The following is a 21,763-nucleotide window of genomic DNA, read 5'->3' on the forward strand; positions in this document are numbered from 1 at the left end:
CGACATGGTGCCGACGGACAATACAACATGATGGAGAGACAGAGTGGGGGAAACAAATTACTACGATGGGGTCGGAGCCGCGGCAGGGAGGTCTTCAAGCAGAGAGAGAGAGCCCGCTATAGATGTACACGTGAACAGGCGGACGCCGGGGCTGCACTCGCAAGCTCAGCCGGTTCCGCACACAGCAGGAAAAGGATCACTTGTAGTGCTTGACTTCAACGCCTGCAATGACCTCCGTATCCCACTTCTGTCCCTTCTTCAACTCCACCACCCCGTAACTGGCGATGCGCGCACTTTCCCATTCTGCTGCAGTGGGAACGTGATCCTTGTCCTTGAATATGTTCACACCCTTTTCGCGAATGATAGGCGAGTCATACAGAGGCAGGAGAGGAGTGTCATCGATGGCGTGAGCGAAGTGGAAGACACCGAGACGGCGAAGGGAAACCTGATCCTCAGGCGGTCGGACGACGCGATGGACCGTCGCCCGAAGGACTCCGCCGGAAAGAAGAGAGAGCTGGTCGCCGATGTTGACGACCAGACCGTTAGGGCGGTGCTGTGGCACGTAACATCAGCGACAAATTTCCAACTTATAGATTCAACGGAAGCGCACCTTCGCATATGCCCATTCTCCGTTCGGCATAAGGATTTGAAGAGACGTGATCGGCTGAAGCAGGTATGAGATCCTTTGAGTGTTCACACGCGTGCATATAGTATACTCACCTGAGAGAAAAGAATAGAAATAGTATTGAAGTCGGTGTGACCCTGCCAAACTCGTTGAAATCGCCAGGCTTCCGCATATAAGATACACCAACCTTCAGATACACTCCGTTGGTCTGCTTCGCTTCCTCCTCCTGCAGCGGGTCATAAACCATGAAGCGGAACAAGTCACGGCCCTCACGACCATCCGGAGCTTTGTGCAACCGCCAAAGGTAGTCTTCGTCCGGAAGCTGAAGATGCAGGGAAATGAGCGCGAGGATGCGCCGCAAAATTTGCTCGCGGCTTCGCGCAAGGAAGGCTGTGATTTCTGGGAGGAACGGACGTAGAGCGGTGGGGTGCTCGTCGGGGGAGCCAACGGAGCCACGCTCGTTGTAAAAATTGTAATGCTCGATCCTGTCACGAACACCGTCTACAATATTGAGAAATTAGAGATGCGTTAACATAAATGCTAGTATTGGCGTACTCTCGATCTCCCAGAATGACGGGAGCTTGTAGCCTCGGAAGGTCCCCTTCTCCTTGATCTTCGCCTCGTACTTGTGCTTCTCGTCATCAGGGACCTCATCGAAAGGCACTTGTCCAATGCTGAAGATACGATCAACCTCTTCCTGAGAAAAGGTGTGATTGATCACATAGAAGAACCCGTCACGGGTGAGTGCGCGACCAACGGTCGCCGCGAGTTCGGCCTTGCCTCCGGGTTTGTCCCAGAGAGAGAGGTCAACTGTCTCGATGTTCGCATACTCGACTATGAAAGTGTAAGCAGCGCAAACGATACATGCGAGAATGGAGGGCGCACCATCAGCAGTGCTAGGCGGAGGCTTGTTCCAGGGCTTGAGGCGAAGTGCTCCGGTGGAGTCCGGAGAAGTAGTCTGAGTCTGAATAGCGATAGACGACATGGTGCAGATACCGTCGAAACGAGGCACAGGAACCTCGCTATAAGAACCTCAGTGGAGCCGTTCGCAAGCAACGCGTCGGATTGCACCATTTGTCTGGGCGCTGATGGATATTCGCGAAAAAGCATGCAATGCGCATCGCAAACCCGAGCAATGGCGGGTAAAATCATTGAGTCGATCCCGACGGACCTGAATGTGTTCTGGGGCGCGGGCGCGATGTCTGGGCAAGATTGCAGCACCCGGAAGGGGTCAGGGCAGACGCGCACCACGTGACCGAGACGCGTCTGAGCACGACGCGACGCCCGCCTAAAGAAGCAAGAAGCGATGATGTGATTGGATTGCGAAGCGACTAATCCGCTTCGGCAGAGACCTGTAGGCACACCACCTACCATCTGGTTCGCACCATGCGGGTTTAAGGCCACTTAAAAGGTGGCTCTAGCGCGTCTGGCCACCGTGCTTGCGTCCCTGGGAGCAACGGACTTCACTGAGCTCGGCACAGTACTTCGCGATCGCCATGTCGTCCACACCGAAGACCGCGGAAACGGACAACGCATCGCTTGAGAAGCACGCTCTCGAAGACTCCCGCTCGATCCGTTCGTTGCCTCAGGACGCAGACCACGAAGCAGCCAAGCCTGGGTTGCTCGACTTCGAGCCGAAATGGTACCATTCGGTCTTCTTCAATATGACGATCCTCGGTCTCTGTAACTTTTCGGCTCCGGGCCTGTGGGGTGCAATGAATTCCCTGGGCGCGGGCGGGGCTGCTTGTAAGTGCTCTGCATGTTCTCTGAAGCCTCTCACACTGACCGGATGTACTATTTTTGTAGCCCCGCACCTGATTAACGCTGCGAACGCATTGACGTTCTGTCTCATGGTTTTGAGCTGTTGGTTGGGAAGTGAGTTGTATTATCCGTTCATACTTCCCAACTGCTAACCGTTGTAAAAGGCGCATTCGTGAATGCCTTCGGCGTGAGAATTACTCTGATGTTTGGCACTGCGGGGTACTGCGGTTAATAATGTTCTCATTACCATCTCTTTCCTTCCGAGCTCATTTCGGCTTCTTCAGTATTCGCCGCCGGCCTGTACACGAACAATGTCTACGGCACTAAATGGCTTGTTCTCTTCGGAGCGGCATGGTGTGGCATTTGTGCTGGGCTCTTCTGGATGATCGAAGGCGCGATCGCGCTCTCGTACCCAGAGCCCGCACGCAGGGGGAAGGCGCTCGGGTACTGGCTCTGCTACCGCGTAGCTGGGCAAGTACTCGGAGGCGCGATCAACCTCGGCATCAACGCGCACCGCTCGGAGGCGGGATCGATCTCACCGAAGGTCTACATCGTCTTCATTGCTCTGCGTAAGCTCTTTGAAATGATGCTTTGACTCACAACGCACTCACGCACATTTGACAGAGGCATGCGGCCCGTTCATCGGAGCTCTGATCTCGTCGCCCAATAAAGTCCAGAGGAAGGATCGCACCCCGGTCGAGCTGTACATCGGCACGAACTTCGCTGTCGAGATGAAGGCGACGTGGGCGATGTTCCTGAGCCCAAAGGTACTGTGCCGTATTCATCAGCTATTCATAGCTTGCTTAACCACTGTCGTCCGTCCCTAGTTCCTACTGCTCATCCCGCTCATTTGGCAAACGGTCTTCTCGGAGTCGTTCACGGGAACGTATTTTGTTGGTGCGTTTCGTCTCTCTTCTCGCTCTCCTTCACGATTCTGAGCACCGTATAGATTACTTCAGCGTTCGCTCTCGCGCACTCGGATCGTTCTGCAGCGCGATCCTGTGCATGATCGTCGGCCTGGTGGAAGGCGTACGTTTCTTTCTTCCCAACCATTCTTTTGATGACACTAACGTGTTTCATCAAAAGCATCTGCTTGACAACCAGCGCTGGTCCAAGAAGCTCCGCGCACGCTGGACTTACGTCATCGTTCTGTCTTTGCAGGGCGGATGGTGGATCTACAGCCAAATTATCCAGGTAGAAGCCCCCGTTGTTCATGACGTGGAGCCAACGGAACACTCACATCCCCAACAGCAAGATTACGTGCGCGGCAAGCGATCGCCCGACTGGCAGACGATCGACTGGGCTTCGCCGGGCTTCGCACGCGGCTTCGTTCTCTACCTCGTCATCACGATGGGCTTCCAGATGAATTATCTGTTCATGTTCTGGGTTGTGGGGAGCCGTGAGTCACAGCACCATCCGTATCACACGCAGAAACACTCACTGTATTTCATTTACCAGTCGTCGAGCACCCGCGCGACATCATCCGGATAGCGGCGTTGTTGCGCGGGACGGAGAGCGCGGCGCAGGCCGTCTCGTACGGCATTAACTCGACGTCGCTCATCATGACCGGCGCGTCTGCGATTAACTTCGGGCTCTGGGGCCTCGCGCTGATCCCCGGATGGTTCGTCGTACGCACGATTGGGGTCAGCAAACCGAACTTGCGCGAGCTGGACGTCGACGAATTTGATGAGAAATTCCCGGAGGACGACACGTCAAAAGCTGTACAATGAGAAAACCGAACGAGATCGTTCGCTGTATTAGCCACGACGTTAGACGACTTGTGATACTTCCCTTACGTTAGTCGCTCGTTGAGCATTTCTGGGTTTGACTGTACGTAGAACATGTAGACATGTAGAAGGTTACTTACAGGTAAAGTTGGCCGAAAGTTGGCGTTAGATTCAGGACTGCGGCCTTTCGTCCGACGTTGATTTCCGTGACTGTGTTGTTGCGAATATCGTCTGGTACTGCATTGAGCCTATTTTCGACATATCTTCGTGCGCATCACGCACAGCTGAAATGAGGAAGGGGATCGATCAGATATCAAATTGGCCATGAACGCGGCGCGTTGATGGCCGTCGCGTTTGCTTATTTGGGAACTATTGATGCGCCCGATCAGGATCGGAGGCAATTCATGTGGCGAGCGGAGTCTTGTTCAACTCTTACTCTGCGGGCCTTGATCATCCTCTGCCCTCCTTGATTATCTTCTGCCCTCCTAGTCTCTCGCGCCTGCAGGTCTCGAGACCCACATATATCCAACGCTCCGAATAGCTCGTGGGATCTGTCCTTTTCCTGAGTATCAGCCAGAGCTTACTTTCCTAGAGCGTTACTGCCAGGAAGCAACAAACCGAATGCCACCTGCACGCACCACGGCTTCGCCCGCTCGGAAGTCCTCGAATATGAGCACAACGAAGAAGCAGGGGCCCAGCCTGTCTCAGTCACACCGTTCAGAAATGGAGTCAGATATAGACCAGAATGAGGAGGCGACCAGTGCAAGTGACGACGGCTCGGATGATGGAAAAGCCAAACGGAACCGGAAGACGGGAAAGCAGAAGGGCACGGAAGTAATGTCAGGGAAGAAGGATTCCTCCTCGAGGAAGAAGAAGAATGTCACGTATTACGAGAAACAAGATGAGGACGAAGATGAAACTGAGCTGGACAGTGATGCGCTTGACGAGGATTCAGATGGCCCATCAAGGAAGCGGAAGCGAGCGTCGAAGTCATTGGTTAACAAACGCTCTCCTAAGTCTCAGAAGGCCTCACCGAGGAAGCGGAGGATGAAGGCGAGACATGAGAGTGAAGATGAGGAAGATGGACTGGATCTGAAGGAAGGGCAAGAGGTGGTCGGCGTGGTAGTGAAAGCTCCAAAAACTGGACGAGGTATGCTTTCCGATCCTTTCGCCGCAGCTCCCTCTTTCTGAACCAAAGTTGATGAACCTTAAATGTAGTGCCTCCTGGCCAAATATCCACAAACACGCTAAATTTCCTCGCTCAGCTCCAGAAGCCAGAGTGCAATGATCGGGAATGGTACGTTCATTCTCCTGATGGTCCCTTCTGCCATACTGTTGCGCAAATGCTTACTATGAACCTGTGGGACCCTATTATAGGTTCAAGCTGCACGGTACGCCTCCAGGCCCTATCAACCATTCACGGTTCATTCGCTCATATCTGCTTAGAGCCTGTCTATCGCCTCGCAGAGAAAGAGTGGAAGGATTTCGTCGACGAGTTCACGCCATTACTCATCGAAGTTGATCCACAGATACCTCATCTCCCGCCGAAGGATGTCATTCATCGCATCTATCGCGATGTGGGTCATGATGTACTCTCCTGCGATGCAATCTCACGCGCGTTCACCGTGTACATAGATCCGATTTAGCAACGACAAGACACCGTACAAGACAGGACTGACTGCAAGTTTCTCGAGGAGCGGGAGGAAAGGCATCTTTGCGGGCTGTAACTATGCACTTGTTTGATAGCCAAACGGTTCGCTAAACTTCAATGTACTGTAACAGATCATGTGTAAGTATAAGCACTTTAGACCTCCGCAGTTGAGCGATTGCTTATTGCTATCGAATGTCATGACAGCGCCAGTACGTCCCATAATACGATATGAGTGCGACTCAGATTACGACACGGTTATCTAGTTGAACCAGGAGGCGAAAGCCTGATCGCTGCTGGGACGTGGTGTCCAGGCAAAAACGAACTGGCTACTATAAGGTTTGCCTCGTAACTACGCGTCTCTGTTCCTCCAACTGATCAGATATGCATAGGAGCAACATTCTGCGCTCATCAACACGCCTTCGCAGCCTAATCTCCTCGCCTGAGTTCGTTCGCTACTTCGGCGAGCCTCGGCCGCATCCGCGAGGAGAGAGGCAAAACATTTTTGGGATGCAGGACGAGCTGAAGGTCGCACCGAAGGGAATTGAGAAAACGCACAAGTAAATTGACGAACAGCTCTCTGCGCCAATAATTTCTCACGTATGATATGACGCTTAATAGGGACATCGATCTGCTGAAGTGTCGGTCCTTTGCTGTTATATATCGGTGAGATTAGCTCAGCTTCCGCGAATCCGAGATCACTCTGCTGATGCACTGCTATACGGTCGCAGATTCATGGATAGCGAGGTTCTCGAGCCAGACTTCAAGGAGACGCTTTGCAAGGTTATCAAGATCGTCCAGCCGTTCGTGCATTGGTGAGCTGGTGACAGGTTACTTATCTACGACAGCTTCTTATGATAGATCCTGTGATATAGTTTGAACGATATGATGACCATACAAGATGCAGATGATTCGCAATCTGGCGAAGGAGGCGGATCTAGCAGCGAGGACGACTGAGAAGTCGTTGTGAGTCCCTTGTTGAGGCCGTGTCCATTTAGCTATTATGCGTGGGGTTTCATGGTTGTCTTGCATACTTGTTGTTGCATGTAATATCGTCTGTTGTAACATACGTACCTATCTGGCGTTGAGCTTCTAGGCTGTACAATGTGTCGTCTTGCGATGTTGCGAAGAGCGGCCGATTCACGTAGCGGATTGAATCAAAGTCCCGCAGCTACTCGTGAGGAGCGTCGGATGTCGAAGCAAGTGAAAGCTTTCTTCCAAACACATGCGAATCGAGCATTATCGCGCAAGATATTGAATCATGTTTCAAAAGAACACGTCTTTTACAAGACGAACACAGGGTCGAGTGGAATGCAAACAGTTGCTCGCAGGGCAACCTCATAGGATACAAGAGCAATTCTTCTGAAGGATGGATCTTCCCTATAAGAGATAGCCCAAGGCTCAACTTTCCGTTACTTTCTTTTCCTGATCTCTGTACTGCTTTGCCCACTGTGACATGCAGTGAACATCGGAACCTGCACGGAGAGGGGATGTGTGGGACCTACCAGCATCGATGGAATGGGACGAGTTGGCTGTATGTATCTCCACTGAAAAGAGGAAATAGTAAACACGGAATCGTGGCATGGATGACATCTTCACGCACCTCCTTGTCTGCACTCAAGTTCCATACTCCGTATGTGACGATCAGGATCCCAGCAAAGGCAAATGCGGTATTGGTTTTCCAATTGGATGGCTGAACCCACCAGCCACCTAAAGATGCAGAAGGTATGAGACAGAGAAGGATTGCAAGGATTCCGGTCAGCGACAGTAACCCTTGAATCCACCCGAATGCATGAAACGCACCGGCTGGCGACCACACCGTCTTTGGGTACGGATACCTTGGTTGTCCTCCCTACGTTCTTCTGGTGAAGCTGATCGTAAAACGATAGTGCAGTTTGCTCACCATTGAGACAAGTCGTGTGGTAAATGGAACTGAGTACAGGCCGCGGAGCACGGCGTGCGGTAATGCGAGCACCACGTGGCTTGCTCGGGCCTGAGGCGCGACGGCGCGTCTGCCTCGAGTCCCTCTTGCTTTCACCATGCTGCATTCTGTCGCCAACTACTTCCATGTCCGTCGTAGAGGTATAAATCGTGCTGCAGGATACATTGGGGGCGCATATTTGCTGGGACAATACGTCCTCGGACGGCTCGAGGATGTCCGCGACAGGTTGATGCAGGACAGGATGGCGAGGGAGAAGTATGTCCACATCGAATGCCTATAACCATGCAGCAACCAGGATAATTGACGCACAGCTTTCCCATGAATTGATGGTAGCCTCCGAAGGAGGTTTGAGCAGAATCAGCAAGACGTCGACTTCACCATTATGGCGCTGCTTCCGACGCTTGGCAAGTACATCCTCGAGGGCATGGACGTCGAAGGCGTCACCTACGAGCTGCAATCATATTCGAAGGCGACAAGGCCCCATATAGAGCTGCAACCTCCAGCACCACCATCGGAATCGAGCTTGGCATCGAGCATGGAGTTGCTACTGAAGCCAGCACATGACGACCGCTCGGAGAATGGGTCACTGTCTGTCATATCCTCCGCGCACGAGAATGGCTCGCCTTCAGAGCTCTCTTCATCTTCGAGCTGGATAGACCATTCACTTCAAGTCTCCCAGGCGTCTGCAGAACTGGTGTCGCCTATCTCCAATTCCAGGTCGAGCAAGTCACCGGACTCGAGACAAGAGGCGGACTTGTCCGAATCTATGGTCTCTTCGAGCACGACATCTGGTTCGAGCGTTGCGCAGGATATTCTGTGGTCGGTAAGTGTCGACTACAATCATGTGACATTGCCATTTGCAACGCCTATGCTCATCTTCTAGTCTCAGCCAGGGAGTGCTAGATCTGAGATTGTGAACCCAGTCACTAGAAGCAAGGCAGATCTATGGAAGGAGGTCAAAATACTCAGTCAGTAGCTTCATCGTGCGGGCGACAATGCTCTGAACCATGGAATGCAGCATTCACCCGGACACTAACCATCATCTACTCCATTACGCTACTATCTATCTTCACTCATATTCAGCTCAACATCCTCGGTCGCTTGAAGTACATTCAGTCTGTCGTACAGGCGGAGCGGGAAGAGCGGCGGCGGGAGCGGGTGCAGCAGGACGTGTCCATGCTACTAGCCGGTGTGGAAGAGGCGTTGTCAGAGGAAAATGAGGACGTGGATGAGGATGAGGACGAGATCATTAGCGAGGAGACGGAGCGCAAGTACCTTACGCTCAGCTGGTGGATTCTGCATGTAGGGTGGAAGGACGTGGGCGAGCGGGTCAGGCGAGGTGTCGAAGAGGTCTTTGAGGGGTGAGACTTGCAGTTTCCTGATTTGAGTAAACTCCTTGACGCAGAGCAGGGTGTCACTGAAGACAAAGTTCACGATTCAGGACTTGTTCCGGCTCGTGAGCGATGTCCGGCGCAGGGTAGAGTATGAAGTGACGTTCGAGGGGCGCGAGCGACGTATAGAGTGCGTCCCCTTACGTACACGTTTCTTCATCTCATGTCGACCTTCACAGTTTCCTTTCAACCCTCCTTCCGCCAACGTCCGAGACCCTCACCCACGTTCTCATCCAAGGCGGGATCCCGTCCCGGCTTGCCGGCACCGCCGACCCACACTTCGACGCACTTCTTGCTGAGACACGCATACACCTACAATCTGCATCGTTCCAGCGCGTGCTGGAGGTGTGCCTTGACCGTGCGACGGAGGTGCTCTTCGACGGGCTGCGGAAGCATGTATTCCACAGCGCGGCGTCGGAGAGTGGGCTGGACGAGCGCGACGAGGAGATGCGTGAACGGCTGGCGGCGATGCTCCCTGGCTTGGCAAGGTGGTGTCATCTGGCGCTGGAGGGGCTGCCGAATGAGCTTGTGGATGTGAGTCCGTGTGTCCCGATTATATCATACCTTGATTGCTGATGATGGTTTTGCGAAGCATTTGGCGAATGTCAGGGAGATGTCGGCGTTCTCTGCCATTATATACTCGAACTATGATGATCGCTTTCGGTAATGACACATACCCTATTGATGACTTGCAGTAGCAGAACCATCGGCAGATAAACCGCATGACATGATCAAGAGCGGAACATTGCATACAGACAGCAGACTGGGCTGGATCCGAGATCTGATGCTTGTCTAACGTACAAGATCATAATCCCTTGCTCTATACTGAACTTACGTCACTGCGCATCAGTACGTCAATATCAACCGGACGGCCATTGCTGTTAAGCCCTGCTTGGATGAATGCCACATCCTTCAACGCGCCCTGCGGGTTTCCGAGACCATTGTCATCTCCCCGAATCGCGTTGACGAACCCCTCGAGCTCCTTCGGCACGCCGTCCATCGTCCGGTCCAAGATCTCCTCTACCTCGCCAAGGTCACGCCCATCCTCATCGCGCTTAGCGATGTGGACCGTTGTGCGAATGCCTTCGACAGGATGGCTCCCGTCGACGACCTTGACCTGGTTGACGGAGAGCCAGCCGTCGGCTCCGGTGACCGTAATGCCGCTGAAAGCCAGATTGGAGCGCGAAGCAGTCGGTGCACCCCAGGTGAGCTCGACCAGTCCATGCGAGCCATCTGCGGAGCGCACGGCAGCGTTGATGGTGTCGTGCGGTGCGAGGTAGGACTTAGTGAGTGAGGCGAAGCCGGAGACAGTCTTGATCGGGCTGGGGAGGAGGACACGCAGGGCAGCAATGGTGTGCTATCAGGCGGCATTTAAGTCCGAGGTGCGCTTTACGATGAGGGAAGATACATACCACACCGCCGTCTAGCTACGTTGGTGGAAGAAACCTCGGTCAGTGAAGTTCCTTCAGCCTTAAGCGGGATTATTCACCAAGAAGCCTCCTTGATACTGCGCATCCACCCCAAAGTGAGTAGGAGTAATCGGCTGATCGTAGTGCTGCTTACGTCTGGAATCGTTCTCCAGGGAGTGTTATACCACTTCGAGTTTTTGTCGATGTAGTTCACAACCCGTGCGTTGTAGATTTTGACTCGTCCGATTTTCCCGTCCCTAATAGCTTTTGCAGCGATGTGATATCCGGTCTCCGTCTCGATGTTTTCAGCCACCCGCCAAACGAGTCCCTTCGGCTTATACTTGGTCTCGTACTCCGCGATCAGTTTTAGCCCTGAACCGACGTCCGGCGCAACTGGTTTCTCGCTGATCACATGTTTGCCTGCGCCGAGTGCCTTTAGAACAATGCTGGGCTGTATGGTGATTGGGAGAACGACAATCACAGCGGTGATGTCAGGGCGAGCGAGCAACGTGTCGAGATTGCGAGAGGAATCGGCGTCGAAGTACACGTCGGGTTTAGAAGAGAGCTTGAGCGTGGATTGTGCCTCTCTGGCAAGCTCTGCTGCGCTCTTCTCAGAGCGCGAGTAGACCGCCTTGAGGTCGACAAACGAGGGGCCGATGGTCGCGATGGCCGGGAGATGAGCTGATCATGCGCACACGATGAACCGTAAGTGGTTAGCGCAGGCTGGGATTTCAATTTGAGGCAGCTGCCCGAGGCTCACCCTCTCTGGCGAAAATTCCTGAGCCAAGGATGGCGATCCCAACAGGGGCCATGATGGGGCCGCAAGTGGGTCCAATGTGAGGTATGCGTATGGACCGCGGTCGGACAGCAAGTTATGCAGAAGCAGACCCTCTATAACGACATTCTCGGGGCCCCGTGAGCAGTGAACCGTGACTAGCTTTGGCAATGTCTGACACCCGCGGGGGTTCTTCGGGAGCATTGGGCTGATTACATTGATGCCGGCCTTTGTCAGCGGTGGCGTCGCATCTCGTTCAGGCGGATACTCGGCACGCCATTCCGAGGCCAGTAAGCTCTATTGGTGCAGGCAGCTGCAGCAAACAGCAAGCGCAGACAGAGGACGATCAAGTGAGTGTCAAGGTATCAGGTGCGAGGATTCCCTGCAATGCACGGGTACCGATGCATCGAAGAAGGCAGGTTCGACTCTGCATCACAGACGAGACGGCACGCTGCGGATTGGCGCTTAAAGATTCGGAATCGTTTCGGTAGGTGGCCGTCGCACACATTTTGTGTGTCGGCCATCTCTATGCATTCTTGCTGAATGTTTTTTGATCCATATTGACTGTGTGACTTCACAACAGAATGAGATAGAGCGCGCATTTTACAACCGAGACGCATTCGGCTGGACGTGATGTTCTGCCTTTTGGCGCGATGAAGTCATTCCTTCTGCTGCGACAATTGCAAACACAGTCAATAGCTGCAGGGATCGTAAACATATTGCGTATGGGTGAGTTTGTCCCAGCGGATTGCTTGCACTGTGTCTATGTTGCGGAGAACGGGCGGATGCTAGCGCACAAGAACATGCAGATGCCACCGAAGCCCTGTCACATATTTCTGCGCCGGAACCGAAGAGACGCAATGGAACCATTCTTGTGCTTTGCTCCGTGCACTTTCCCAGGTCGAAAAGGTCCTCACTCGCTTTCATTTGTCAAGTAGGCAAGGCTAAACTCCATCCACTCCTCGGACATGCTCTCGACGGACTAATCTCGGGTCGCTGTCGTCGGTATTGCCGAGGGGGAAGAGATTGCATCGGCATCTCAGCTGTTGCAGCTATATAAAACACCGTTGATGCGGCACGATAACTGTACGACCTGTTGAATCCTACCCGCCACCATGTCTTCCCCAAGTGCTATTTCGCGCAAGTTATCCAAGGATTTCCTGTGGGGCTTTGCTACAGGTAGGACCAGGTCTGTTTGCTGCAGACGACCATGGTCAACTGCCGGTCCCTCAGCTCTTTCTTACTGACGCGGCATCGCTCGACATCACGTAGCTAGCTTCCAAATTGAAGGCTCGACGGATGTTGATGGACGCGGCAAGTCCATCTGGGATGATTTTGCTCGGACGCCTGGCAAGACGCTAGACGGCAAGAATGGGGACTTGGCGACTGACTCGTATCGCCTTTGGAAGGAAGACCTTGATCTGCTGGTATCCTACGGTGTAAAAGCATACCGGTTTTCCATTTCGTGGTCCCGGATTATTCCCCTTGGAGGGCGAAAAGACCCCGTCAACGAGAAGGGAATACAGTTTTATTCAAATCTGATTGACGCTCTTCTCGCAAAGGGCATTGTGCCATTTGTCGTATGTCTTAGGAATGGCGCATCGTTATGTCAGTGTGCTGACTGCTTGAGTTTCTTTCGTTAGACACTCCACCATTGGGATTTACCCCAGGAATTGCACGATCGCTACGGTGGTTGGTTGAATAAGGGCGAAGTCGTGCAAGATTACGTTAACTATGCAAAGGTCTGCATCCCGGTCCTTCTGAAAGGATCCTCCCCTGAATCGCGCAATGTCCAGATATGTTTCCAACGGTTCGGTGACCGCGTCAAATACTGGTAAATACGCATTTCACAACGAGCTGGAATCTATGCTGAATGTCACTCAGGCTCACCTTCAACGAACCGTGGTGCATCGCTGTCCATGGATACGGCCGTGGTGTCTTTGCCCCTGGCCGCAGCAGCGATCGCACGCGCAGCGCCGAGGGAGACTCATCCCGCGAGCCATGGATGTACGTTCGAACTCTCCTTCTCGTCTTCTCGCCCTCGTTCCTGTCCATGAGGTTCCCTCACATCTGACCTTCCTCCCAACTTAGTGTCGGGCACAACCTGCTTCTCGCACATGCGCACGCGGTGAAACTGTATCGCGAGGATTTCAAGCCAAGCCAGGGCGGCCAGATTGGCATCACGCTGAACGGAGACTGGACATTGCCCTACGATGATAGTTCGGAGAGTGAGTTGTTCGTATTGTGCTGGCGGGCAGATAGTGTTGCCGGGTCGCACGGGTTGAGCGGACGGGCCGTGTGCGACGTTACTGACGAGTTGCTCGTTGCTGCAGATATCGCGGCCGCACAACAAGCCATGGATGCTGCGATCGGTACGTGTCCTGCGTTGCTTCACTTTTCGGCTTCCATTGACAATTCTCAAATTCGCATATCATCCACGAATCTTGTATCGCTATCAGGCTGGTTCGCCGTAAGTCTCTTCTCCCAACCTCTTCCTCGAGCGCACCCATTGCTGTTTCCCATCTGTCGATACGACATGGGTATCTTCCTCATGGCTGTCGATCATCCGACGTCGGGACGCTAATCTACTCTTCTCCACACAATCTCTCCGCATGTGTCATCTGCACAGGACCCAGTCTATCTCGGGCATTACCCGGAGTATCTCAAGGAGATGCTGGGCGAGCGGCTGCCCGAGCTCACGCCCACGGAGTTGTCCGTCGTGCTCGGGTCGTCGGACTTTTACGGGATGAACACGTACACGACGAATCTCTGCAGTGAGTGCATTATTTGTCTCTTGGTATATTCGTGGACGGGCGGAGAGAAGGGGGGTCATATGGCATGTACTGACTAACGAATTGTATTACGCAGTCGCGGGTGGGGACAATGAGTTCCAGGGGAATGTCAAATATACGTTTACGAGGCCCGATGGAACGCAGCTCGGCACCCAGGGTGGGTTAAGGGTAATATGAATGGTGGTCTTGCTGCTGACAGATTGTCTAGCACACTGTTCATGGCTCCAGGATTGTGAGTGCTACGCAAGCTGTTTATATCTCGATCTCATGTTCTTGCCTGGCGTCCGCACAGATCCGCAAGGTTTCCGCCAATTGCTGTCCTACATCTGGAACGTAGGTGTGTTTTAGCTTACATCTCATACCCTAATTTAACGTGTCTCGCAGCGCTACCGAACGCCCATCTAGTGCGTATCACTTCCGGGTTGTACAAGTTGCAGCCTCTGACTGATCCCTGCAGCTGCACGGAGAATGGATTTGCCGTGAAGGATGAGAACACCAAACCGGTTGAGGAGGCGCTCTCGGATCATGATCGAGTGCAGTACTTCCGTGGAACGACAGCATCGCTGTTGGCTGCCGCTATAGAGGACGGCGTTGATGTCCGAGGATATTTTGCGTGGAGTAGGTGTTCGGTGCAATCTCAAAAGGTCATCTGCTTAATCTGACTTTATTCATAGGTCTTTTAGACAACTTTGAATGGTGACTCGACCATGGAAATGACCCGTGCAGTGCTGATGCTTGAATAGGGCGGACGGGTACCTGACGCGCTTCGGTGTCACTTATGTTGACTATGAGACACAGAATCGCTATCCCAAGGACTCGGCACGCTTTATATGCCAGGTAAATTCTTATATATAAACTTGTTTCTTCTAAAACGCTAACCGTATTTCTCAGTGGTTCAAGGAGAATATCGAGAAGGATGGTCCTACAGAAGTTGAGGGTATACCTGTTGCTGCGAGCGGCCTCCGCGCCGCTGATGCGCATCTCGTGCACGCCGTGATGGCTTGATGGTCAATGGCCACCGTTGATGAACCCCGTTCTTGGAATGTGCTGATATCGACGGTCAATGAGAACTCCCCTCCTCTTCCCTATCTCCGTATATGCACCCTGTAAATTATATCGCCGAACATCGCTGTTATTTACGCTGTAACCGCGTTGACCGAAGTCCGCCGCACCTATCACCGACGAGGAGGGCCAGGGACAAGGCGGCTAGCGTGGTGACCAGTAGGAGTGCGTGCAGAGGGGTGATCGGGGTCAAAGTGCCGTAGAGGTCCTCTGGCTTGTATAATCGAACGCCTTAGTAGCTCACGCCGAGCACTCCCGACTTCGTACCATGTCTAGCTTTGCGAACGATCCGGGCCACGCCGATAATGCCACCCCTCCTGATTCTGCCGCAACCGACTCTGTCCTCCAGCATCACCTCGAGGGCAGCACGAACGGCGAACACGAAAGCGACGGCCCCGGGAAAAAGAAAAAGGGCCCAAAACGCCGAAAGGTCAATCATGCCTGCCTCTACTGTCGTCGCAGCCATATGACCTGTGATGAAGGCCGCCCATGTCAACGTTGGTGAGTTAACCAGCCCATGCTATGCTGGTGGAGGCACGGGTCCAGGTACTTAGCCGCCGCCTACCCGCCTGCAGCATCAAACGCGAGATAGGGCACCTTTGTCACGACGAACGGCGCTCCTCCACTAAGGACAAAACCCCCACTGCGAGCAGCGCGATACAGAACCCCCCGGTCGAGGTCGCAAGAGCGTTACCTGGCAAGCTGCTTTTGTTCCAAGCCATCGCGATGAGCGCTTGACAATCTTTGCCCAATCATGATATTCTCAGGGACGTCGCAGTACGGCTCGTCGACGATGCCCCCGACACTGAACCCGGCCTGGCCCGGACTGGGCATGAGCATGGCGCAGGGCGCGTTCCTGTATCAACCAGAGGCCCTCAACGAGTTCTCTGTTCTCTCGTACGTCATCACTATCGTCACACCACTCGCGGGGACTGAAATGTGCCTCGCATAGCGACTTCCTCGAATCGCTAGACGAGAGTTCATTTTTCAATCAACCTACTGCTGTCGCGCCCAGTCTGATGTCCCCGACTCCCTACACGAGTTCAGTATCGCTGGGTGTAGACAACCCATACATCCCCTCTTCGCAGCCGTCTGGCTCTACCGATGCTGCTCCTCCTGCGCCAGAGAAACCACCAGAGGAGCCAGCCCCTGTCGTCCTCCCCGCGGCCACGAAGACGGAGAAGTTCTTCCTCACGGCTGCTGACCAGGCCTCCGGCTCCCGTAACGAACGTCTCAACATGGTCATCCGGAGTAAATACGAAGCAGGCCTGTTAAAGCCCTATAATTACGTCAAGGGCTACGCGCGTTTATCCCGCTGGATGGACAGGAAGTGCGTTACCTATCAATGAGTTAGTGATTCCTAGCTGATCACTGGTTGGCCAGTGTCTCGCTTGAATCGAAACAAAAAATTCTGCAGCCACTGTCGGTCCTCCGGCCGAAATTCAGAGTGAGATTCCGGCTTCGGTCATTTTCCTGCTCTAACCTTGCTGGTATAGGCGATCGCTCAATCGGAATCTTTGACAGATATTGTAGGCATATATGTTGATGAGGCGTGTCATTATATTCGAAGCTGACGACCTGTATAGGATCTCGTGTTCATCGAGGAAGCATTTGAGCGACTATTGCTAGACTATGACAGAGTCTTCTCTGCGATGGCTATCCCGGCTTGCTTGTGGCGCCGCACAGGGGAAATCTACAAGGCCAATCGAGAATTTGCCGAGCTGGTCGGTGTAGATGGGTTCATGCTGCGTGACGTGAGTTCTGTTGTCGTTTGGTTTGAGAGTGGCGCTTGAAGGATGCTTATGCAGGGTCGCTTGTGCATATATGAACTTATGGCTGAGGACTCCGCCGTTAATTACTGGGAGGTGCGCGTCAGCATCGTTACTTACGCTGCCAGACTCTCACGTTTGCGTCTACGATTATTCAGAAATATGGCAACGTAGCATTCGACTCGAATCAGAAAGCTGTTCTCACTTCCTGCGTTCTTCGTTATAAGCCGCTCCTGCCTTCCTCTGGATCATCGACTCCTGCAAAGGGCAAAAACAAGCAGACACTCCCGAACGAAGAAGGATTTATCAGCTGTTGCTTCTCATTTACCATTCGCAGGGATCCTTATGGTATCCCCACTTTAATCGTGGGCAACTTCATCAAGTGCTAGCCTCAAGCTTTCTCTGTTGTGTTTCTTTTTGATTAGATGTGTTGGAGGTGGCTGTAACGCTGTCGTTGATGACGGCGCACACTTGTGTCAGACTATGCGATAGGGCTAGCTCTCCGTATGTATTGTAAAGTAGTGCACAGTATTATCAGGCCCGTTAAGTGCATGTTGCGTCCTTCGTTCGTTGAGCGAGACATTCTTAGTGATTCTCCCCAAGGATCTTTCGAGTACGTTGTGGCGCACCGCTTCGATCAGCCGAACCATCACGAAAGATGGCCAACACATAACCTGCCCCTCGTTTCATCTCACTTCTCGCTGCATTCACTTCTGTCATCGACATCCTGTGTTGATAGGGTCAACACCGCATTGAAAGCGCTGCTAGCACGGCGGCAATCACATCCTAGCTGCGGGGATCCGACAAACAGTCGTTGCCTCTAAACGGATGCCTGGCGCCCTGAAGTGAAGCTATCTCCCTTTCACGGCCGAGAGCCAGTAGCGCATGCAGTACCGTTCGACGACATCCTTAGCAGCGGGCAGTTTCGAGGTCAAACAAACGGAAGTGCCTTCGCCTCCTGCACGCGGGCGTACACAGGCCGCTGCTGATGCCGAGAGCAATTCAAGTCAGGAATCCCTTTTCCTCGATACGCGCTCAGTCCTGATAACTGTATAGGCATTGGGGGTTCTATCCTGCGCAAGCTGCAAGGAGTGAAGGACGCATCTGCTCAGATTGCCCGTGCGCGCAGCTTCAAGCGCTATCGTTCTGCGTCCAGAGGCCCAAGTACGGCGGATGGACCTTGGGCGATGGCGCCGGAGACCTCTCTGTCGGGATTGTCCGTTGGCGGAGGCAGGGATTCAGAACAGTGGGCTTCCGAGGTGCGTTCGGTGCGGCCGTCGGTATTCCATAGCAACAGCGAGCCTGTGTGGCCTGTGGCTATTGAAGACAGAACACCTGCAGCACCCCAGCTCGTGCCTGCAATGAGCGCGTCACCCGAACCGGACCCGACTGTTCTTACCGTTGAGCAGCGATGTGCTTCGTCCACCGCAGAACAGCCTACGAAGGAAGAGCCCGCTTCGCCAGTGGCGCAGGACTCGTCCATGCTGGACGTTGTGGTGCCGCAATTGTTGCAACAGGGCGTGCCGATGCTCAAAGTCTCGGCGAAGAAGCAGAAACGGTACATCTTCAAGCTCGATCCGGACCAGGGCCAGATCGTTTGGGAATCAAAGAAACACAGGATCAGTACGTGGCGAGCTTCTTGTGCGGATCGGATAGCTTGTGCTGATGCGCGATATTACGCAGTCCCTATTGAGAACATAAAGGAGCTTCGAGAAGGCGCCGACGCGCGCTACTATCGCGAGCAGTTTCAGCTATCGCCGTCGTTCGAGGACCGGTGGCTCACGATTGTCTACGTGCTCGATGGGAGGTACAAGACGCTGCATTTAATTGCAGGCACGCGTGACGTCTTTCAAATGTGGGACATCACCCTGCGCCGGCTCTATGCCATCAGGCAGAAATTGATGAGCGGCCTCGGCCACGCCGACATTCGTCAGGCTGTCTGGGAGAAGCAGTTTTGGCGCAGTGCAGCTGGCGAGGTTGCTGAAGGTGCAGACAATAAACTTGACTTTGAGGAAGTCGAGCGCATGTGCAGGCGACTGAATATCAGCCCATCGAGAGAGGACTTGATGATACGCTTCAAGGTATACACTTGTTGTCTCATGTGCGACATGTGTATGTTGACTACGATACGGGGAATAGCAAGCCGACACCCACAACAGAGGATATCTTGATTTTTCCGACTTTCAGCGCTTCGTGAAGGCACTGAAGGCGCGTCCAGAGGTCGATAGTCTCTACTGGAGGCTAGCATCGGACGGTGGAGGTGCGATCACCTTCGAAGCCTTCGAGCGATTCATGCGTACCTCGCAGAAGGTGGGTTCTTACCGATGCAGCTTTCCTCGAACCAGAGTTATCAACTGCGCACATTTTAGTTTGATCAAAGCGAGGCGGAGCTACAACGCATATTCCTCCGTTACGCCTCGTCTTCATTTACAGTAGGATATTCTTCCGCACCTTCATCTCCGCAGCAGGATATACTCGATCTTGGCGTGCAGTCTTCGTCTCAGACAGAGATCAACGCACTTTCGACGACATCACCAGAAGCCGACGGATATTCGCCTCCCTCCTCGATCGCCCCTACATATTCTACCAGCTCGACATCTTTCTTGACCGTCGAGACTGCCGCGATGACTCTCAAGGGCTTCACCACCTTCCTGCTGTCTACTGACAACTCGGCATTTGTGGACCAACACGGGAAGATCTATCACGACATGACGCGCCCCCTACCTGAGTACTATGTCTCGTCCTCTCACAACACGTATTTAGTAGGGCATCAACTTGTCGGAGAGAGCACCATCGAGGGCTACATTCGAGCACTCTTGCACAGCTGTAGGAGCGTTGAACGTCAGTACTGAATTGCCGGGTGCAAATATCCGCAGGCACTGATTGACTCATCATTGTAGTTGATATCTATGACGGAGACGTCGAACCAGTGATCTATCACGGCAGGACGCTTACCACTAAGGTTGCTCTACGCGATACGTGTGCTGCTATTAACAAGTATGCGTTCGTCTCGTCTCCCTACCCGATCGTCATCTCCGCCGAGATACATTGTTCCTTGCACCAGCAAGACATGATCGCCAGCATCATGCGCAAGGAGTTTGGGGATGCACTCATTAATGCTCCTATTGACGGACGACCGCGGGTTGATGTGCTGCCGAGCCCAGAAGACCTGAAGGGTCGGGTGCTGCTCAAGGTGCGCTCGGAATGAATTTTACCATTCACTTTCCTTGACACGTTGGTTTCCGTTTGCACAGGCGAAGAATCTGTATGTCTCCGAAAGCGACGCGTTGCAAGAGAAAGAGGTGGTCGTGGATACCGAATCCTCATCTACAGACACCTCTGCTTCCGACATGGACCCAGGGGATGAACTCAAGCAAGGACGGCGAACGGCACGAGAGAATGAGGCGGACGTCATCAAAGGTGCTTTGCTCACGCATACTGCCATCTTGCACTGAAGATAGAGATCTGACTCGCCTACACAGACCTGAAGTCCGAGTTCCGCAAGGCGCGCAACGTCCTAGGCCGCGTGCGGTCACCTCGCCGGGAACTGACTCGAGCGCTGTCTCTCTCGCCACAGGGTGATGTCCTCGACATGTCCATGCCCCGCCAGCCGGCGCAGAAGGTGAAGATGTCATTCGCGCTCGTTGCATTGCTGGTGTACACCGTCGGCGTGAAGTGTCGCGGGCTGAATAAGAAGGAGATCTACGCGCCGGAGCACATGTTCTCGCTGTCAGAGAAGACGGCGAACCGGATGATGCGCCAGGGCATGATGGACCTGATCAAACACAACCGCACGCATCTTGTGAGGATCTATCCTAAGGGCACGCGGATTGGCTCGACGAACTTTGAGCCGCATCGGTACTGGTCTGCTGGTGCGCAGTTGGTAGCGATCAACTGGCAGACTTTTGGTGTGTTGGCCAGCTGCTGAGCAGTTTCTTGCGTGCATGACTGATGCTTAACCTGGTAGATTTGGGATATATGATCAATCGTGCGATGTTCCAGCGCAACGGTCGTGCGGGATACGTGTTGAAACCTCTGGCCTTGCGAAATGCGGACAAGCAACTACTGAGCAAGCGAACGAACTATTCTCTTGAAGTCACGGTGCGTGCCAGAATCGAGCTCGTTGAAGCAATATTGACGCAGCTTACTTCGTTCAGATCATTTCTGCACAACAGCTCCCGCGACAGAAAGACAGTTTGGGTCGGGAGATCGTGGACCGGTCCACCCTCGATCCGTTTGTGGAGGTATCAGTGCACGTCCCCGACTGGACACACGCCCCCTATCAGTCTCAAGGCTCTGCTGCCTCTCGGCCCCAATCTCCCTCGCGCGACGTGCCGTCTTCCGCATCTGCGAGCACCTCGCAGCCTGCAGCGATCTCCGCACGGACGGTCACCTGCCGCACAGGCGTGATCAGGAACAACGGGTTCAATCCTGTCTGGGAGCAGCACCTCAGTCTGCCGTTCGACCTCGTTGGCGATATGCGCGATTTGGTATTCGTACGGTTTGCGGTGATGCATGATGGTGCGCTAGAGGACGAGCCACTTGCGGTGTATTGCGCCAGCTTGGGGAGCCTCAATATGGGTGCGACACTTCTCGTGATCAATTTCCTTCAGGATTTAACCATGGTTGTTTTTCAGGATATCGCCACCTTCCGCTTCACGATGCCCAGCTGTCGCAATATCTGTTCTCTACGCTCTTCGTCAGACTTGAGATCCGCGATCGTTGATCTCGACTGATGGCAGAGTGACTTGGTTTCTCGCTTCTGCATCTGTACCTTCGCATTATCCTATCCTCGCGATTTTTAACATCTTCACTAATTATATTCCACATCCATGTATCATCTGGCTTTGGATTCGCCGACT

At 53.5% G+C, this 21,763-nt stretch overlaps 9 protein-coding genes across 9 annotated transcripts; 6 read left to right on the plus strand and 3 right to left on the minus strand.

The window, feature by feature from the left end:
• Nucleotides 1-196: 196 nt before the first annotated feature.
• LAESUDRAFT_757774 (Clavaminate synthase-like protein) lies at nucleotides 197-1,610 on the minus strand (the record flags this gene model as incomplete). Its single annotated transcript, XM_040912360.1, has 6 exons — nucleotides 197-553; nucleotides 611-664; nucleotides 721-762; nucleotides 813-1,126; nucleotides 1,181-1,459; nucleotides 1,511-1,610. 6 exons carry the CDS (start codon nucleotides 1,608-1,610, stop codon nucleotides 197-199), a joined length of 1,146 nt encoding a protein of 381 aa, XP_040765816.1.
• A 511-nt stretch (nucleotides 1,611-2,121) lies between these two features.
• LAESUDRAFT_697524 (MFS general substrate transporter) lies at nucleotides 2,122-4,116 on the plus strand (the record flags this gene model as incomplete). Its single annotated transcript, XM_040906311.1, has 10 exons — nucleotides 2,122-2,371; nucleotides 2,432-2,500; nucleotides 2,551-2,613; nucleotides 2,671-2,955; nucleotides 3,011-3,153; nucleotides 3,214-3,283; nucleotides 3,336-3,415; nucleotides 3,473-3,580; nucleotides 3,638-3,785; nucleotides 3,845-4,116. The coding sequence occupies 10 exons, from the start codon at nucleotides 2,122-2,124 to the stop codon at nucleotides 4,114-4,116; spliced, it is 1,488 nt and encodes a 495-aa protein (XP_040765817.1).
• Nucleotides 4,117-4,533: 417 nt separating this feature from the next.
• On the plus strand, nucleotides 4,534-6,938 carry LAESUDRAFT_724064 (uncharacterized protein). Its single transcript, XM_040908538.1, has 10 exons — nucleotides 4,534-4,657; nucleotides 4,706-5,263; nucleotides 5,332-5,414; nucleotides 5,562-5,690; nucleotides 5,749-5,836; nucleotides 6,028-6,100; nucleotides 6,154-6,321; nucleotides 6,383-6,427; nucleotides 6,493-6,576; nucleotides 6,637-6,938. The coding sequence occupies exons 2-10, from the start codon at nucleotides 4,735-4,737 to the stop codon at nucleotides 6,716-6,718; spliced, it is 1,281 nt and encodes a 426-aa protein (XP_040765818.1). The 5' UTR covers nucleotides 4,534-4,657; nucleotides 4,706-4,734; the 3' UTR covers nucleotides 6,719-6,938.
• A 65-nt stretch (nucleotides 6,939-7,003) lies between these two features.
• LAESUDRAFT_724065 (uncharacterized protein) lies at nucleotides 7,004-7,731 on the minus strand. The gene is made up of 5 exons (XM_040908539.1): nucleotides 7,665-7,731; nucleotides 7,565-7,613; nucleotides 7,365-7,471; nucleotides 7,267-7,308; nucleotides 7,004-7,210 (listed from the first exon to the last, which is right to left on the minus strand). Exons 1-5 carry the CDS (start codon nucleotides 7,665-7,667, stop codon nucleotides 7,163-7,165), a joined length of 249 nt encoding a protein of 82 aa, XP_040765819.1. The 5' UTR covers nucleotides 7,668-7,731; the 3' UTR covers nucleotides 7,004-7,162.
• Nucleotides 7,732-7,782: 51 nt separating this feature from the next.
• Nucleotides 7,783-10,142, plus strand: LAESUDRAFT_724066 (uncharacterized protein). The gene is made up of 7 exons (XM_040908540.1): nucleotides 7,783-7,958; nucleotides 8,037-8,526; nucleotides 8,593-8,671; nucleotides 8,722-9,064; nucleotides 9,114-9,224; nucleotides 9,274-9,628; nucleotides 9,687-10,142. The coding sequence occupies exons 1-7, from the start codon at nucleotides 7,801-7,803 to the stop codon at nucleotides 9,759-9,761; spliced, it is 1,611 nt and encodes a 536-aa protein (XP_040765820.1). The 5' UTR covers nucleotides 7,783-7,800; the 3' UTR covers nucleotides 9,762-10,142.
• On the minus strand, nucleotides 9,610-11,487 carry LAESUDRAFT_724067 (oxidoreductase family protein). Its single transcript, XM_040908541.1, has 6 exons — nucleotides 11,264-11,487; nucleotides 10,658-11,184; nucleotides 10,584-10,601; nucleotides 10,507-10,521; nucleotides 9,687-10,451; nucleotides 9,610-9,628 (listed from the first exon to the last, which is right to left on the minus strand). The coding sequence occupies exons 1-5, from the start codon at nucleotides 11,313-11,315 to the stop codon at nucleotides 9,915-9,917; spliced, it is 1,149 nt and encodes a 382-aa protein (XP_040765821.1). The 5' UTR covers nucleotides 11,316-11,487; the 3' UTR covers nucleotides 9,610-9,628; nucleotides 9,687-9,914.
• Nucleotides 11,488-12,137: 650 nt separating this feature from the next.
• LAESUDRAFT_724071 (glycoside hydrolase family 1 protein) lies at nucleotides 12,138-15,230 on the plus strand. Its single transcript, XM_040908542.1, has 17 exons — nucleotides 12,138-12,457; nucleotides 12,551-12,858; nucleotides 12,922-13,020; nucleotides 13,075-13,112; nucleotides 13,163-13,285; nucleotides 13,370-13,506; nucleotides 13,612-13,650; nucleotides 13,738-13,748; nucleotides 13,908-14,052; nucleotides 14,147-14,227; nucleotides 14,279-14,302; nucleotides 14,363-14,403; nucleotides 14,455-14,474; nucleotides 14,528-14,688; nucleotides 14,745-14,766; nucleotides 14,814-14,907; nucleotides 14,962-15,230. The coding sequence occupies exons 1-17, from the start codon at nucleotides 12,394-12,396 to the stop codon at nucleotides 15,073-15,075; spliced, it is 1,521 nt and encodes a 506-aa protein (XP_040765822.1). The 5' UTR covers nucleotides 12,138-12,393; the 3' UTR covers nucleotides 15,076-15,230.
• A 156-nt stretch (nucleotides 15,231-15,386) lies between these two features.
• LAESUDRAFT_724072 (uncharacterized protein) lies at nucleotides 15,387-17,466 on the plus strand. Its single transcript, XM_040908543.1, has 9 exons — nucleotides 15,387-15,633; nucleotides 15,708-15,829; nucleotides 15,900-16,029; nucleotides 16,085-16,462; nucleotides 16,516-16,579; nucleotides 16,629-16,661; nucleotides 16,719-16,886; nucleotides 16,941-16,997; nucleotides 17,060-17,466. Exons 1-9 carry the CDS (start codon nucleotides 15,401-15,403, stop codon nucleotides 17,288-17,290), a joined length of 1,416 nt encoding a protein of 471 aa, XP_040765823.1. The 5' UTR covers nucleotides 15,387-15,400; the 3' UTR covers nucleotides 17,291-17,466.
• Nucleotides 17,467-18,262: 796 nt separating this feature from the next.
• Nucleotides 18,263-21,627, plus strand: LAESUDRAFT_649616 (1-phosphatidylinositol-4,5-bisphosphate phosphodiesterase 1; the record flags this gene model as incomplete). The annotated part of the gene is made up of 10 exons (XM_040904189.1): nucleotides 18,263-18,524; nucleotides 18,585-18,982; nucleotides 19,041-19,211; nucleotides 19,271-19,742; nucleotides 19,802-20,094; nucleotides 20,156-20,321; nucleotides 20,384-20,809; nucleotides 20,869-21,002; nucleotides 21,059-21,482; nucleotides 21,539-21,627. 10 exons carry the CDS (start codon nucleotides 18,263-18,265, stop codon nucleotides 21,625-21,627), a joined length of 2,835 nt encoding a protein of 944 aa, XP_040765824.1.
• Nucleotides 21,628-21,763: the final 136 nt, after the last annotated feature.

This window comes from Laetiporus sulphureus, assembly GCF_001632365.1.
Source record: "Laetiporus sulphureus 93-53 unplaced genomic scaffold LAESUscaffold_12, whole genome shotgun sequence".
Classification (NCBI taxonomy): Eukaryota; Fungi; Basidiomycota; class Agaricomycetes; order Polyporales; family Laetiporaceae; genus Laetiporus; species Laetiporus sulphureus.

Excerpts from the sequence above, each read along its gene's own strand:
- LAESUDRAFT_724064 (XM_040908538.1), top strand. The coding sequence starts at position 4,735 with ATGCCACCTGCACGCACCACGGCTTCGCCCGCTCGGAAGTCCTCGAAT. Across the intron at positions 5,415-5,561 it reads GCAATGATCGGGAATGGTAC|CCTGTCTATCGCCTCGCAGA; the intron begins GTTCATTCTCCT and ends ATCTGCTTAGAG. Across the intron at positions 5,837-6,027 it reads GAAAGGCATCTTTGCGGGCT|TTGAACCAGGAGGCGAAAGC; the intron begins GTAACTATGCAC and ends ACGGTTATCTAG.
- LAESUDRAFT_724065 (XM_040908539.1), bottom strand. Across the intron at positions 7,472-7,564 it reads GACGGTGTGGTCGCCAGCCG|GTGGCTGGTGGGTTCAGCCA; the intron begins GTGCGTTTCATG and ends CTGCATCTTTAG. Across the intron at positions 7,309-7,364 it reads ACTTGAGTGCAGACAAGGAG|TGGAGATACATACAGCCAAC; the intron begins GTGCGTGAAGAT and ends TCCTCTTTTCAG.
- LAESUDRAFT_724066 (XM_040908540.1), top strand. The coding sequence starts at position 7,801 with ATGCTGCATTCTGTCGCCAACTACTTCCATGTCCGTCGTAGAGGTATA. Across the intron at positions 8,527-8,592 it reads CGCAGGATATTCTGTGGTCG|CCAGGGAGTGCTAGATCTGA; the intron begins GTAAGTGTCGAC and ends TTCTAGTCTCAG. Across the intron at positions 9,065-9,113 it reads GTCGAAGAGGTCTTTGAGGG|GGTGTCACTGAAGACAAAGT; the intron begins GTGAGACTTGCA and ends GACGCAGAGCAG.
- LAESUDRAFT_724067 (XM_040908541.1), bottom strand. The coding sequence starts at position 11,315 with ATGGCCCCTGTTGGGATCGCCATCCTTGGCTCAGGAATTTTCGCCAGA. Across the intron at positions 11,185-11,263 it reads AGGAATTTTCGCCAGAGAGG|CTCATCTCCCGGCCATCGCG; the intron begins GTGAGCCTCGGG and ends GCGCATGATCAG.
- LAESUDRAFT_724071 (XM_040908542.1), top strand. The coding sequence starts at position 12,394 with ATGTCTTCCCCAAGTGCTATTTCGCGCAAGTTATCCAAGGATTTCCTG. Across the intron at positions 12,859-12,921 it reads AGGGCATTGTGCCATTTGTC|ACACTCCACCATTGGGATTT; the intron begins GTATGTCTTAGG and ends TTCTTTCGTTAG. Across the intron at positions 14,228-14,278 it reads AACGCAGCTCGGCACCCAGG|CACACTGTTCATGGCTCCAG; the intron begins GTGGGTTAAGGG and ends CAGATTGTCTAG.
- LAESUDRAFT_724072 (XM_040908543.1), top strand. The coding sequence starts at position 15,401 with ATGTCTAGCTTTGCGAACGATCCGGGCCACGCCGATAATGCCACCCCT. Across the intron at positions 15,830-15,899 it reads GGTCGCAAGAGCGTTACCTG|GGACGTCGCAGTACGGCTCG; the intron begins GCAAGCTGCTTT and ends TGATATTCTCAG. Across the intron at positions 16,463-16,515 it reads TCCCGCTGGATGGACAGGAA|TGTCTCGCTTGAATCGAAAC; the intron begins GTGCGTTACCTA and ends CTGGTTGGCCAG.